This window comes from Alligator sinensis, unplaced genomic scaffold (genome assembly GCF_000455745.1).
Source record: "Alligator sinensis unplaced genomic scaffold, ASM45574v1 scaffold97_1, whole genome shotgun sequence".
Lineage (NCBI taxonomy): Eukaryota > Metazoa > Chordata > Crocodylia > Alligatoridae > Alligator > Alligator sinensis.
Genome location: NW_005841921.1, coordinates 2,017,753 through 2,032,175, shown reverse-complemented (window position 1 = coordinate 2,032,175; position 14,423 = coordinate 2,017,753). Strand labels below are relative to the sequence as shown.

Here is a 14,423-nt window from a genome sequence, read left to right as displayed (position 1 = left end):
CCTTCATAAGCATCCTTGTTTGCTGATTGGTTATAAAGGAGTGACGCAAGGAGTTCTTTACTGAGCATGTCTCTATACCTGTGTTTTAGCCATGTATCTCATTTACATACATGTATGTTTCATTAGCATACTTTTTCCCCACCTAGGGGCGTGATTTTTAGTATTTTAATGAGCCCTATAACCCAGTACTCTGTTTCTTATTTTGTTTTCAAGCCTCCTTTATCTAAGACTGTCTCCTCCTTATCATTGCAGATGGGCATTCGTCACATAACATTCTCTTCTGCTTCGTCTTTGCATAGTGGTTTCTAGGTCACTCCTTACAACAGGATTGTTTCTCTTCCACATGAGTTACTTCAATAAGCCAGGGAACTCATGCTTTTCAGTCTATACTGAAAAAGACCACTGGAAAAAATTAAAAGGGGACAGAGCAAAGGTTGATAAGAACAATGATTAAAAACACTTAAAAAAGACTGGGCACATTGCCCTTAACTGTTGCTGCTGAATCTGAATTTTTTGGGGACCAAACCAATATTGCTTAGAGCTTTTCATTTTTAGAAATAAATAGTTCAATGTCTTTCTATTTGAGTTGGTTCCTCTGGTAATAAAGGGCGCAAATGGAAGTGACAATTTTCACCCAATCTGGCCAGAGAAAGCAGCCTAGAGCCATGACAGACAGCTTAAAGAATGGCTGATCAGTAGGGGTGTGCAAAGTGGGCAGTATTTGATTTGGATTTGCCTGATTCGGGGGCCAGTGATTCGATTCAACTGAATCTGAATCTGAAGATTTGATTCTGATTCAGAGAAACAATGATTCAGCCATAGACACAGCTTTATATGTTTTTTTTCTATGTACCTTGAGGTACCAGGCACAGCTTGCGGACACTTATGGTGGGGTGGATGGAGCATCCCATGGGAGTGCGGGGGGGCCCCCTGCTCAGCAATCGCCCATGGGGGGAACCCTGGGAGCCTTCCTAGACCCAGGAGACATCAGTCACCAAGCCGGGTTTGGGGGAGGGGGGGTCCTCTGTTGAGCGTGCAGGGAACCCACTGAATTGGACTGAATCTCCTCTGAATTGAATCAGACACCAAAGCTTCACACAGCCTTGCCGATTAGGCAAAAATCTGAACCCTTATTGCATGAGGGGTCAGATGAAGGCATTTCAAAACAGTGATTTGTGTAACTTCTGTCTGCCCTGCCTGCCTGCCTCAAGCTGTTTTCAGAATGGGAGGGGGGAAGGGAGCAGAGGGAGTTTGATCTGGGGAGTTTTCAGCCCCATTGGAGGGTGGGGCAGATGTATTGCAGCTAGTTTTCCCTTGCCCCTGGAATCAACAGTGAACTTCTTTGTTCAGGGGGATGATCATTGTCACTCAGAATGCTTCCTGCACAGCACTCTGTTACAGTGGGGAGCTGCACTTCTGTCTGCACCATAAGGAACCCTCTCCTCTTGAATTCTTTTGTTTTTAAAAAAAAACAGTGTTTCTTTCAGTCAACTATGAGGAATTTTTAGCACTTGGTGGAAGGGAGGTTAGACTTAGGTGTCTTTTTAAAAAAATTCTGTTATCTCACCAGGAAAGTAAGGTGAGGGGGGGGGAGGGGTGTGACCACCACACAGCCTGTATTAGAATCTCTGTACTTAGTAGGTGCTAATTGCAAGCTCTCTGAAATGGTTGTGCTCTCAGTGAGAGCTTCAGTACCAAATGCTGAAATCTGACTGCTCAGCATCTCTCTCAGCCAAGAGTAGGTTTTCTGGGAAAGTGAATTTCAGTTCCAAGCAAATTTGAGTTTAGAAATACTCTACCCACATACTAAACAGGACAACCTTCCCCAAACTCTTTTCGTGGAACTAAGATTCCACAAGGTTTCTTTCAGATATGTGGAAATATGGTGTTCCTAAAATGAAATAAATAGCTTTCCTCCCTAAGGACCCTGGGAACATAACAGTCTGGTCTATTTTACTGATGCTAGTGGACAGCAATGAGTGACAAATATCAGTAACAGTTCACAGCTCCAGGATCCACCACCTCATGGTAGCCGGGCCTAGTGAAGGCTAAAGTGATCAGGGGACCTAGAAGCTCTGATGGTGCTGGCTCCCAACATCCAACATGACCAGATTAGTAGGCTGTTAAGCAATAGGCAGGGTTTGATGGAATTTTTCCATTTAAATTCCAAGGCAATTCTTTGCTATTTCTGATCAGTTCTGGTAAAAGGATTTACGCAGACAACAGATAAAATATGGGGTGATATCTAATCCGAAACGTTCTTCAGAGAGAACTTAACCTGTAAGAACAAAGCCCAATGATAACCTCAAAATCTTGTTTCCAGAAGTTGCCTTTCCTTTAAAATACACTGAAAAGGAATTTTTTTGTGAGAAATTTTGTTTTTGTTGGTGGGGAGGGGGAGATTACAATTCAATGATTAGTATGTCAACCATTTTTCTCCAGGTGCTGTCAAACCCACGATAATTGCTATTCTCAGGCTGAGACTGTTCCAAACTGCCATTCTCTGTTCCACAACCCATATACTCAGATCTATTCATATTCCTGCTCTGGACCAAATATCACCTGTAATGGTAAGTTCCTGGCTTTTGATCCTTTTTTTTCCCCCTGATTAGCATATCCAAAATAAAATTAATTTCAAGGGTCAATACTTCCCTTCAAACACTTATATGTTATTGTATTTGCATACATTTGATGTTACCTCATGGTGTTATGTACTGGACGAATACAGAAAATGATACATTCCCAACCTGCCTACAGAGCTTATAACCTGGCAGAGATGCATATAATATCACCACAGCAATTAGGACTGTACAATATTTACTTAATCACTTATTTGAACCGTGAAGTCCTGAATTAAAATGCCCCTTTCATGTCTATGCATCCTTTTGCCTAGGAACACTGACCCCAATCCTACCGTTAAGGAAAAACCTCCTGGAGCAATAATTTCATTCTCTTTTTGAGATTTCTTTTGACATTTTGTCGTCAGCAATATTTAGTCTATTTCCTTTCGTTAGTGATGCTCCCAGTTGTATAAAAGAAGATTTTTGAATGATTCCATTTTGATTAAATAAATACTGTACATTTTGTAAACATTATTTTAACATTTAAAATGATACTGAATTAGGATGAAAATGTGATGGTGTCCATAACAGTAAGATACTCTTGAGAAATGAAACAGGCATGCTGGAACATAATTGGTAATTCCATATGAGTTTGATAAGACAGCAAAGTGAAGGTTATGGTTTGATTATAGTAGTTAAACTATCACAATTTTCCTAGTGATGGGGCTGATAGCCCAAATGCATCAGGTACACATTCTGATTTTATGCATACCGTCAGCAGTTCTTGATTCTTGAATAAGATGCTCTTCCTTTGTAGAACTAAACTATTCAGTGTTTTCATGCACTGTTGAACTGGTACCATGTTTCACAACTGTACCCACTGGTTGATTCCTTGTCAATCAGAAAACAATCTTCTGTGAGGAGTGGCATTTTTTGGAGGAAAGAATATGCCTCCTTGAAGTAATTCCTGTCAATCATTAGAGAGATGGGAGAACTATTAATATGATTTATTTGGGCTACCTCCTGCAGAAAAGGGGCTTGTTTTCTATCCCCCTCTTACCAATGTAAAGAATTTACCAAAAAGTAATGAGGCATGTGGCAATGAAGGCTTTATATTAATAGGAAAAAATCATGAGCTAGACAAGTTCAGATTGAATTATACATTTTATCACCAAGGCCCAGATCCTCAAAGGTATGTAAGTGCCTAACACCCACTGATTTCAATGGAGTTAGGCACTTATACATTTGAAGGTTTGGGCCTGAGTTACTGCACTTCCTTGGTTACACAGGCTGCCTAATTGTGTTGAGTCTAGGTCTTCCTGCCTCTCTTCTTCTAGAACTTCAGTGGTTTATGACTAGAAAGTTTGAGAGTATGCCTTCATTCTTTACTTTGCTATCTTACTTCTGGGAGATTGGGTGAGGTGGGGAAAGGGGGGAGAAGGCAGATTTGTCAGTAACAACTGTGCATCTGAGAAATTCATGGAAGGAAGGATAACCATAGAATGTAATTAATAGGTGAGACAACAGCACAGAGGAGGCAATAAATGTGATTTCTTCAGAGGTATATCAACGTGGATTAAATCTTGAGGCTTTCAGAAGCAGGGACCTCTCCTTTTGTCACAAGGTAGCAAAAGGCAACACAACAGATTTTGCCATTTCTAATCACATTTTTCTATCTTACTTCCTAACTTGGGAGGTAGAATCAGACCCCTAATTAAACAGATCCTACAGTCAGGGGGGAAATTTGTGACTCATGGAAGTAACTGGTAAATAACTGAATTCCTTCTCTCTCTCTCTCTCTCCTACTTTTATCGATCATTACCTATTTTAATCCTTTTCAAGCTGACAACGACCCTTGTGAGATGCATGTCTGTGAGTGTGACAGAGCAGCAGCAATATGTTTTTCAAAAGCAAAGTATGATAAAGCACACAAGGATCTGGATAAGAAGAAATACTGTCAAGGTGGTGACAGCAATGCTTTTTAATGGAACTTAATTTACGCAGAAGAGTTGAAATTCATATTGGGTGTTACATTTAAATTTTGGGGGGGGGGATCCTTTAAAATCTAAATATTTGCAATTGAACCTTTCAAAATATATTGAGAGCAAATCTTGCACGGTTAACTTTTCCTTCTCTGTAACAGAGCTGCCCACATTATGCTCATATATTCAGGACTTCACCTGAGGGCTGAATCTCAATAGTTTTGGTGTGCAGCCCCTATTTCCATTTCAGGACTGCTTGTCTGAATAATATCCTGGGATTTAGCCTTTGGTCTCTTAAAAAAAAAGAAAAAGAAAATCTACATCATATTATTCATTGTTAAATTTCTCCTTCTATTGCTTTCAGTGGGGCTTTCCTGAGCATATCTTGTGGTGCACTTTCTGGAAATTACTTTGATTTTGAAAACATTAGAATAAAAAAAAAATCATGTAAAATATCACCATTTGTTCTTGCGCATTTCTTTTGCCATAGTTAAGAAAAAGACAAAAGCATGCATTTCATTTCTTAAATCTCCTTTTATAGCAAACACAGATTTCTACTGACAGTGGAAGACAAAGTCCTATTCCAAAAAATTATTTTCAGTTGGGAACAGAAAGTATAGAAAATTTTTAACAGAGATGCGTAACATTTGTAAAGGTTGTGAAACACATTCCAAATAAAGCCTATATGGTCCAGTAAATTAAAATAGACCCACTGGGTGCATCCAGATGAACCCTCACATGCCTCTCACAGTCTCAAAGAAGTCTGAGATGCCACAAGATGCATGATGGGAACAAAAATACATTCCCTGCACTGCATATTTGCAGTGCAGGCTCAAAATGTGGTACCTGGAAATCCAGGTACCAAAATAAAATGCGGGTGAAAAAAGTGGGGCAGGTAACCCAGGAGTCAGTCCTCTAGAGAAACGCTCTGTTTTCTGGTCAGAACATCTCTATGGTGCTCCTGCTGCCCCAGGCAATGTCATGGGTAAGTTAAGGACATTGGGTTGTGTGGGGGTTAGGGCTGTGGGTGGGTGTGAGGAGTGGCAGAGGGATGGGGAAGTGTAAGGAGTGGCAGGGGGATTAAGGGGGGGGATGAGGAGTGGCGAGGGAGGCTGAGGGTGTGGACAGTGGTGGGGCAGGATGTGCGGTCTGTGGGTGGGTTTGTGGAGGGTCTTAAGCAGGGGCTGCATACCTGCCCCCCACACCCCCTGCGGTGCCAATGGCAGCAGCCAGCATGGCTATGGCCCAGCTGCAGGCACAGCCAGCAGTGATGCAGCTCAGCGCTGTGTGACCCAAGCTCTGTATATGCTGAATGGACAATGACCTGGGGGTAGAAAGAGCGCACATGGCGGAGGCTGGGGTCTTGGCACCCCAGTGAGAGGGCCACCACCAGGGAGATAACCCTCCCCAGGGTTTGGAGATGAGAGAGCAGGGCCCAATTAGGGATATAGGGAGGAATGGAACTGAGGACCACCCAGCTCCCTAGCTCTTCTAGGGGCTTGATGGGGATGTACTCGCCCTCCACCATGGCCCCCATCTCTTCTGCCTTTTGTGTGGCAGCCTCTGAGGCAAGGAAAAAAAAAACCCTTGCCATGGAAGCAGGGGGTCGCCATGATCTTGGGGGCCCCCACCACCCAAGTCAGGGCCTGCATCCAGGTCTCAAAGTGAAGGTTCTCTTGCTTGGGTAGTTGGCACTGTGGTCTTGGCCAAATCTGAGGGAAGTAGGGAACTCTCCCTGTCATGCCAGAGGGCTGTGCTGACCCTCCTACCAAAAAGGGGGATCCCCACGACCTGAATAACTGGCGTCCTATGTCCCGCCCCTGCATGGATTACAAGGTGGCAGTGAAGGCCATCTCACTGTGCCTGAGGTCCATGCTGATGGACATGATCCATTCCAACCGGATGTACACAGTGTCCAGACATTCCATCTTCGACAACTTGTACCTTGTTCGGGACCTCCTGGAGCTAGTGCACCAGAAGGGCCTGTCTTTTGCCCTCCTATCCCTGGATCAGAAGAAGGTGTTTGACAGAGTGGATCATGGGTACCTCACAGGCACACTGTGGGCCTTTGGCTTTGGGCCCCGCTTCATGTACACTCTCCAGGTGCTGTACACCTCTTCATGGAGTTTGGTCAAGCTCAACTGGACCCTGACAGAAACCATCGCGTTCAGGAGAGGGGTGTGTCAAGGCTGCCCACTGTCAGGTCAGTTGTACGCCTTGGCCCTGGAGCCCTTCCTCATTCTTCTGCGGGTGGTGGGGTTGATGCTCCAGGAGCCAGTGTTGCTGCTGGTCCTGTCAGCGTATGCTGACAATGTACTCCTCATGGTCCAGGACTCAGGCAACTTGGTGCAGGTGGAGACCTGCTAGGGATTGTACTCGGTGGCCTCCTCTGCCTTGGTCAACTGTGTCAAGAGCTTTGGCCTGGTAGCGGGTGGCAGTTGGCCTCACTCCTGTCCCCCACAGTGTCATTAATCCAGTGTCCTGGCAAGGCTCCAGAGATGCGTGCTGGAGCTTTTCTGGCCAGGATGGCACTAGGTCACTGTGGAGGTCCTTAGCCTCCCCTCACGGGAGGGCAGCCAGGGCCTGGTTTGCATCTGCAGCCAGGTCCTGATGTTCCACCTTCATGCCCTGCAGTGACTGCTATATGGTATCAGTAGCCATGCAACATAGGGCCACCTGGGGTGCTCCTTCCTCCACCACTTTCAGGGGCTACAATATGAATGGCAGCTCCTTGGCCTGCGGGGTTTGTCCCTGCAGGACCTGTGAGGGTTGCTGGAGTTCTACAAGGACCTCCTCCAGGCCTGGAGGCTGGTATCCACCTCCAGGTCCCCTGCAATACTTGCCCAGGGCACTGGCCTGCTTGTTGAGCCCCTCCTTTGGAACCCCCAGCTGGAGGTACCAACAGCAGAGGTGCCCTGGTTGCGACAGAGGTTGATCCTGGCTGGTGTCACCCATATCAAAGACCTCCTGGACTAAGATAGGCATGAGTGGGCAGACCCCTCTGTGCTGGCTCGCTGCATGGGTCTACCCACAACACGTGTGGCCTGCCATCTAGTCCAGGAGGTGAAATCTGCCCTACCTTCCAACACCCTTGTCCCTGTCAGCCAGGTCCTGAGTAGTGGTGGTCCCTGCTCCTCTGTGTCTTCCAGCCCACCAGAGTTTGTCATGGGGCTGGAACCTTGCCTGGCCTCATGGTGCTCCCCATTCCACCACCTAAGTCAGCTGGAGGATACCAGAGCAGTCCACTTTTCCACTGTCCATCGCTGTCACCTCTACATGCTTATGTGCCACAATCCATCATGACACTCTTGCCTCCCACTCAGACACCAAGTGGCAGGACCTACTTGTTGAGGGCATGGCTGGGGCACCCCAGTGGCTGAGTCTGTACTCCACCCTCATTCCACAAACCACTGGGGACCTCAGCTGGTGGCTCCTTCATGGAGCCATCACCACAGATGTGTATGTGGTGAGCTTCATAGACAGCTCGGTCTCCTGCCCCTTCTGTGGGCATAGGGAGACCCTGGCGCACATGACCTTTGAGTGTGCCAGGCTGCAGCCCCTCCACATCCACCTCCAGAACCTCCTCCTGAGGTTCTGATTGAATTTCACCCCCCACCTTTTTGTTTTTGGTCACCCCATCTGCGGTCCCACCAAGTCCTGGGACCTTCTGGTCAACGTTTTCCTGGCCCTAGCCAAGTGGGCCCTGTATTTAACCAGGAAGGGGGCTCTGGCCAGGAAGGTGCCCAGAGACTGTGGGGCTGCTTTCCTTTCCCTTGTTTGTGTATGTCTCCAGGCAAAGCACCAGTGGGTAGTATCTATCAGCTCCTTGAATGCCTTTAAGGACTGGTGCGTGTGCCTGGGGGGCTCTGCTTGGTGTTCCCCTCTGGAGAACTTCTTTTCACATTTTGAACCTTTGACCCCCAAAATACTCCTACTCTTTTCCTTAGTTGTCCCACAGAAAAAAAAATTATCATTTGTATCTTTCAAACCTTGGCCCCACACAGTGGGGGCTATTAGTTAAGTAGGTGGGCCTTAAGGCCCATGATCTCTGGAAGATATAAATAGACAAGAGATTCTGAGGCCCACCCAGTTGGTATCTGAGGACACTACCCCTTGTGCCAGCTGGACTCCTGAAGCAGCCCTAAATTGGAGTGGCCCCTACACCTTCTACCCACTGCAGCAGTCTGGCAGTGGGGACTGCTGCTTGTGACCTGCTGCCATCTGTGACAGCATCCACCCCCTTGAACCTGTGGCCCCATGGCTGTGCCCCTGGCAGACCTGGATGGGGTGCCCCCACTGTGCCATCTGAGCAGCCCAGAGGACGTGCTTCTTGCAGTGGCCCGCTTTGAAATGTCAAAGCTGGTCCTCTTGGCCCCAAATGGCCAAAAGGTCAGCTACCTTGTCTGCTTTCCTGTTGGGTCCCCAGTGCTGGCCCTGGACAGGCTCCTCTGCCTGAGTCTCGCCGCTTGTCTCACCAGCAGAGATCCTGGTGTTCCCTGCTTAAAAATTGCAAATACTCTGCTAAGAAACCTAAATTCTCTCATTAAAATACCCAAAATGCTGTTTTTCCACTACTAAAATGAAACACCATTATATACAGAGAGATCAGCTGGACAAAGGTTTATTGATATATTTACAAGTGTAAAGAAATTTGGAGGGGTGGGGGGTTAGGGAAGTTTGTGGATGGGTGTAGGGTTTGTGGCTGGGTATCTGGGTGAGGGGTTTGTGGGGGTGGCTTGGGGATGTGGGTGTTGTGGGTGGATTATGAGGGGACTGTGGGTGTGGTGGGGTGTGGGGGAGGCTGCTCAGGAGGGGTGGGTCCCCTGCTCCCACCACAGGGTGCAGTCCCTCCACACAGCATGTGGACTGCCCTCCACAGGGCCCACAGCCCCAGCACAGGTTCCAGTTTCCCTCTGCATGGGCCACAGCGCCCCTGACAGGGTACATGCCCCACCCCACATGGCCCACATCCCCTCTCCCAGCAGCAGTGGGCATTGGGGCTCTCAGGGCCCTCCTGGCACAGCTCCTCCCAGGGGGCAGAGCAGCGTAGCTCGGCTCCAGCTGTGTGTCAACTGGTGCTGCCTGTGCCACATCACGTGGGCCCAGTCTGGCTCAGTGTGGGGCTATGAGCCTTTGGGCAGCTTGGGCTATCACCCAGGGCCCAGGGCCTGGCACTGCTTCCAGGAACCATGTGTTTTGCTGGTACAGGTCCTGTGGGCATGGGTCCTGCGTACCATCAGGCCAGGCTGGTTCTGTGGACACAAGACCTTGCCCAGTGTGACACGCAGTCCTCATGAGTGGTGTGGGGCCCCAGGTGACACCCTGAGTGGCTTGGAGCTGGGGCTGAGCTGCACTACCCCGCACTGCAGCGGGGCTGTGCCAGGGGGACTCTAAGTGCCCCGATGGGCTGCTGCTGTGAGGGGGGGGTGGGCTGAGGGGCAGGCAGGGGACCCACCCCTCCCAAGCAGCCCCCCCTGTCCCCACAGTCCCCCCAAACCGGCACAGCCTCCTTGCTCCAATTCGTTACTTACCTGGAACGGAGCCCGGTCCCATCAGGTTGCAGCCTGTACCACTCCAGGCTGCCCTGCACGTGGAGGCAGCATGCTTCAGCAGCAGGTCAAGGGACAGCCATAGAGATGCTCTGGTCAACTACCAGTGTCTCATTAGAGGACCCCAGCCCCCCTTTCCCCTCAAGACACAGTCCTGGACCATGCTCTGCTCCACTTTTTTTCTGTTTTTTGTTTTGTTTTGTTTTTTATACCTGGATATCCGGGTATCAAATTTTGCGCCCATGCTACAAAAATGCAGTCCAGGCAATGTTTTTTGTTCTCAGCGTGTCTCTTGCCATATGACAAACTGCTTTGAGATTCAGCAAGAGGCACGTGAAGGCTCATCTGGATGTGCCCTAAGAGATAAATACCTTAGAAATTCTGCACAAATATACCTTTCAATGTCTCTTACTTGCTTCCACCACAGCTCAGAGTGAAAATAGTGTTAAAACCTTAATTGCTCAAGCACAATTTTATGCATGCTCACCTCTTAAGCTTGCATTGCTTAAGATCGCAAATCTTATTCACTTCCATTTGGATTTTTGTTCCTGAATCATGTAGATATGTCTAAAAGTTCTAGCCATAAACCTTTTGTATTAGTTGTTTTTTGTCCACAGCCTGTTGAGGGCAATTGTTAAAGACAGGTGCTATATTTACCTTTGCAAGAGTGCTAAACTACTTCCCTTGTGTTGAGTCACAACTTTCTTAATGTTTACAGCTGAGAAAGTAATTTTTCCCAAACTTTTCTCCATAGTTCTGTTATACCCCATACTTCAGAGGTTCCCAACCACCAGGCCGTGGCCTGATATTGGGTTGTGGTGGCTTGGCTGCTGGGTCATGGCATGAGCCCCCTGCCCAGACCCCCATCTGTCTACCCAAGCAAGCAGCTTCTGGGCTCACAGATGAGCTTCTGGGGTTAAAGCCAGGCAGTGGAGGAGCCCCAGAAGCAAGGCAGCTGGCTCTGCACACCCGATCCCACTTTCGCTGGACTGCAGTAATAAAAAGGTTGGGAACCACTGCCATACTTCACTAAACTCTAATAAACATGAAACATGAAAATGCAGGTAGTAAAGTCCTATAACAAAAACCCCATTAACTTCAGTGCTAGCAGGATCAGTTGAATTTGCTGCAAGGTACTTAAAATCATAGAAAATTGGGACAGGAGTTCAACACCCTGCTAAACATAGGACCTCCTGAGGCTAAAAAGAAAGGCCTACAAAGGATGGAGGATGGGATTCACCTCCAAGGAGGAATATTTTGCACTAGTCCGGTCCTTTAGGAAGCAAACCAGAAAAGCCAAGGCTGCAACTGAACTCCAACTAGCTTTGAGTATCAAGGACAATAAAAAGTCCTTTTTCAGATATGTGGGGAGCTGGAGGAAAAGCAAGGGCAGCTTCAGACCCCTGCCAAACCAGGTGGGACAACTGATGCTCAGGAAAAAGCCAATCTATTAAATGGGTACTTTGCATCGGTCTTTCATCAGTCCCATGGAATGTCCATGTCCACTACGGGACAGGGAGGTCCGGGTGAGAGAGATCCCCTGCACTTGGAAAGGAACACCTTGAGAGGCTGGATACCTTCAAGTCAGCTGGCTCTGACAATCTACACCCCAGAGTACTCAAGGAGCTGGTGAGCATCATAGCCCAGCCTCTGGCACGGAACTTTGAGAACTCCTGGTGCTCTGGTGTAGTGCCTGAAGACTGGAAGAAGGTCAATGTGGTGCCTATCTTCAAGAAAGGGAAGAAATTGGATCCAGCAAACTATAGGACCATCAGCCTGACCTCTATCTCGGGGAAGGTCTTAGAAAAGTTTATTAAAGAAGCCATCCTTACTGGACTGGCTGACGCCAACATCCTGAGGGATAGCCAGCATGGGTTTGTTATGGGTAGGTCTTGCATGACCAATCTCATTTCCTTCTACGATCAGGTGACCTATCACCTGGACAAGGGAGAAGAGATTGATGTCATATATCTTGACTTTGAAAAAGCCTTTGATCTAGTATCCCATGATCACCTCTTGGTGAAACTGGCCAATTGTGGCCTTTGGTCCACCATGATCCGCTGGCTGGGAAATTGGCTCTGTGGTCAGACCCAGAGGGTGGTAATTGACGAAGTCAATTGTCATGGTGCCCTGTGACTAGTGGGGTCCCCCGAGGCTCTGTCCTTGGGCCTATACTATTCAACATCTTCATTAATGATGTGGACATTGGAGTCAGAAGCAGACTGGCCAAGTTCACCAATGATACCAAACTTTGGGGCAAAGCATCCACACCTGAAGACAGGAGGGCAATCCAGGCTGACCTGGACAGGCTCAGCAAATGGGCAGATGAGAACGTGATGGTGTTTAACACTGAAAAATGCAAGGTTCTCCACCTTGGGAGGAAAAACCTGCAGCATCCTTATAGGCTTGGCAGTGGTACACTGGCTAGCACTATGGAAGAAAGAGACTTGGGGGTCATCATTGACCACAAGATGAACATGAGCCTTCATTGTTTTACTACCCACAGCATTGCATTGAAAACACTGGCTTGCATCCATAGATGCTTCTCAAGCAAATCTCGGGACGTCATTCTCCCCTTGTACGTGGCCTCAGTGAGGCCACAGCTGGAGTACTGCATCTAGTTTTGGGCCCCACAATTCAAAAAGGATGTGGAGAATCTTGAGAGAGTCCAGAGAAGAGCCACGCACATGATCAGAGGTCAGGAAAACAGACCTTATGACGACAGGCTATGGGGCTTTTTATCCTGGAAAAGTGCAGACTCAGGGGTGATCTGATGGCCACCTATAAGTTTATCAGGAGTGACCACCAGTATCTGGGGGAACGTTCATTCAGCAGAGCACCCCAAGGGATGATGAAGTTGAACAGTTATAAACTCCTGCAAGACCATTTCAGACCGGACATAAGGAAGAATTTCTTTACTGTCCAAGCCCCCAAGGTCTGGAATAGCCTGCCATCGGAGGTGGTTCAAGCACCTTCAAGGGAAAATTGGATGCTTATCTTGCTGGGATCCTGTGACCCTAGCTGACTTCCTGCCCTTCAGGCAGGGGGCTGGACTCGATGATCTACTGAGCTCCCTTCCAGCCCTAATGTCTATGAAATCTATGAAATCATCTCTGCCAAATTTTAGTCTAACCTTACCTTAGATGGTAATCAGGTTGGGTATGCACAATTTGCTCTTAATGAATCCATACTGGCTTTTGCTTGTCACCTTGTTATTCTTTAGTTGCTCACAAATGATTTGTTTGATGATATGCATTACTACCTTTCCAGATATCAGTCAGATTGACTGCTCTTCAATGCCCTAGATGCTTCATTTCCCCCCTCGTTTTAAGATGGACATTCTGTTTGTCCTTTTCCCCATCTCCTAGAACTTTACCTGACCTCCATGAGTGCCCAAAGATAATAGCCAGTAGTGTTGCAATTATTTTGGTCAATTCTTTGAGTGCTCCTAACATGAAACTCACCAGGCCCTGCTAATTTGAAAACTTCTTTAAAGATACAGCTTGCAAAACTCTATAGCACTCATGGAGTGCAATACCACCCATGGAATACTCATACTTCAAAACTAACTTGGTTAGTGAGATAGTAAACTATACACAGTGAGAAATAATAATATGAACTACTGAAGTGCCACCTCATCACCAGAAGCAAACTTCCTCAACCCCAGAACACACCAAAAGGATCCATACCGTGCCAGGACAAGAAATGCAAAACCTGCCAACACATCTCCACCAGCCCCACTATTACTACACCCCACAACAGAGCCATCAGCATCCCAGGATCTTGCAGCTGCACCTCCAGAAATGTAATATACCTCATCCAATGCACCAAATGCCCTGATGGAAGATTTGTAGGAGAGACCAAACAACAATTGCGCACCAGAATGAACGCACACCGGAAATCCATCAAAGACAGAAACACTCAATTACCGGTGGGGGCACATTTCTCACAGGAGGGCCACTCTCTCTCCAATCTCTCAGTCCTGATCCTCAAGGGAAACTTACACAAGACGTCCCAGAGACGAGCCTATGAGCTCTGTCACAGAGCACTGAGGTGCTCTGCTCCTAGAGAGGGGAAACTGCCAGGGAGAGAGCCCTGGCAGGGAATAACGAGCACAGCTGCGGGTTGCCCGGGGCAACCAGGAAGTCAGCTGACCGGAAGGGGCAGGGCCTGGCCCTCATAAGGCCCAGGGGCTGAGGCTAGGCTGGTAGTTCCCTGCCAGCAGCCAGAAGCTCTCTAAGCCGTGATGCGAGCCGAACTGTGTGGTAGTTTATTATACTGGTGGCTAGGGTGAGGCTATTAGGGGTTGGAGGAGGCCTCAGGGGGGAACC

General features: G+C 47.7%; 1 protein-coding gene across 1 annotated transcript in view; it reads left to right on the top strand.

The window, feature by feature from the left end:
- Window positions 1-4,937, top strand: part of PLA2G1B (phospholipase A2 group IB) — a 20,769-nt gene extending 15,832 nt beyond the window's left edge. The window contains exons 3-4 of the mRNA XM_014517701.2: window positions 2,443-2,570; window positions 4,404-4,937. Of these exons, the coding sequence (XP_014373187.1) occupies window positions 2,443-2,570; window positions 4,404-4,546 (271 nt within the window). The 3' untranslated portion in view covers window positions 4,547-4,937. The remainder of the gene's footprint in view (window positions 1-2,442; window positions 2,571-4,403) is intronic.
- Window positions 4,938-14,423: the final 9,486 nt, after the last annotated feature.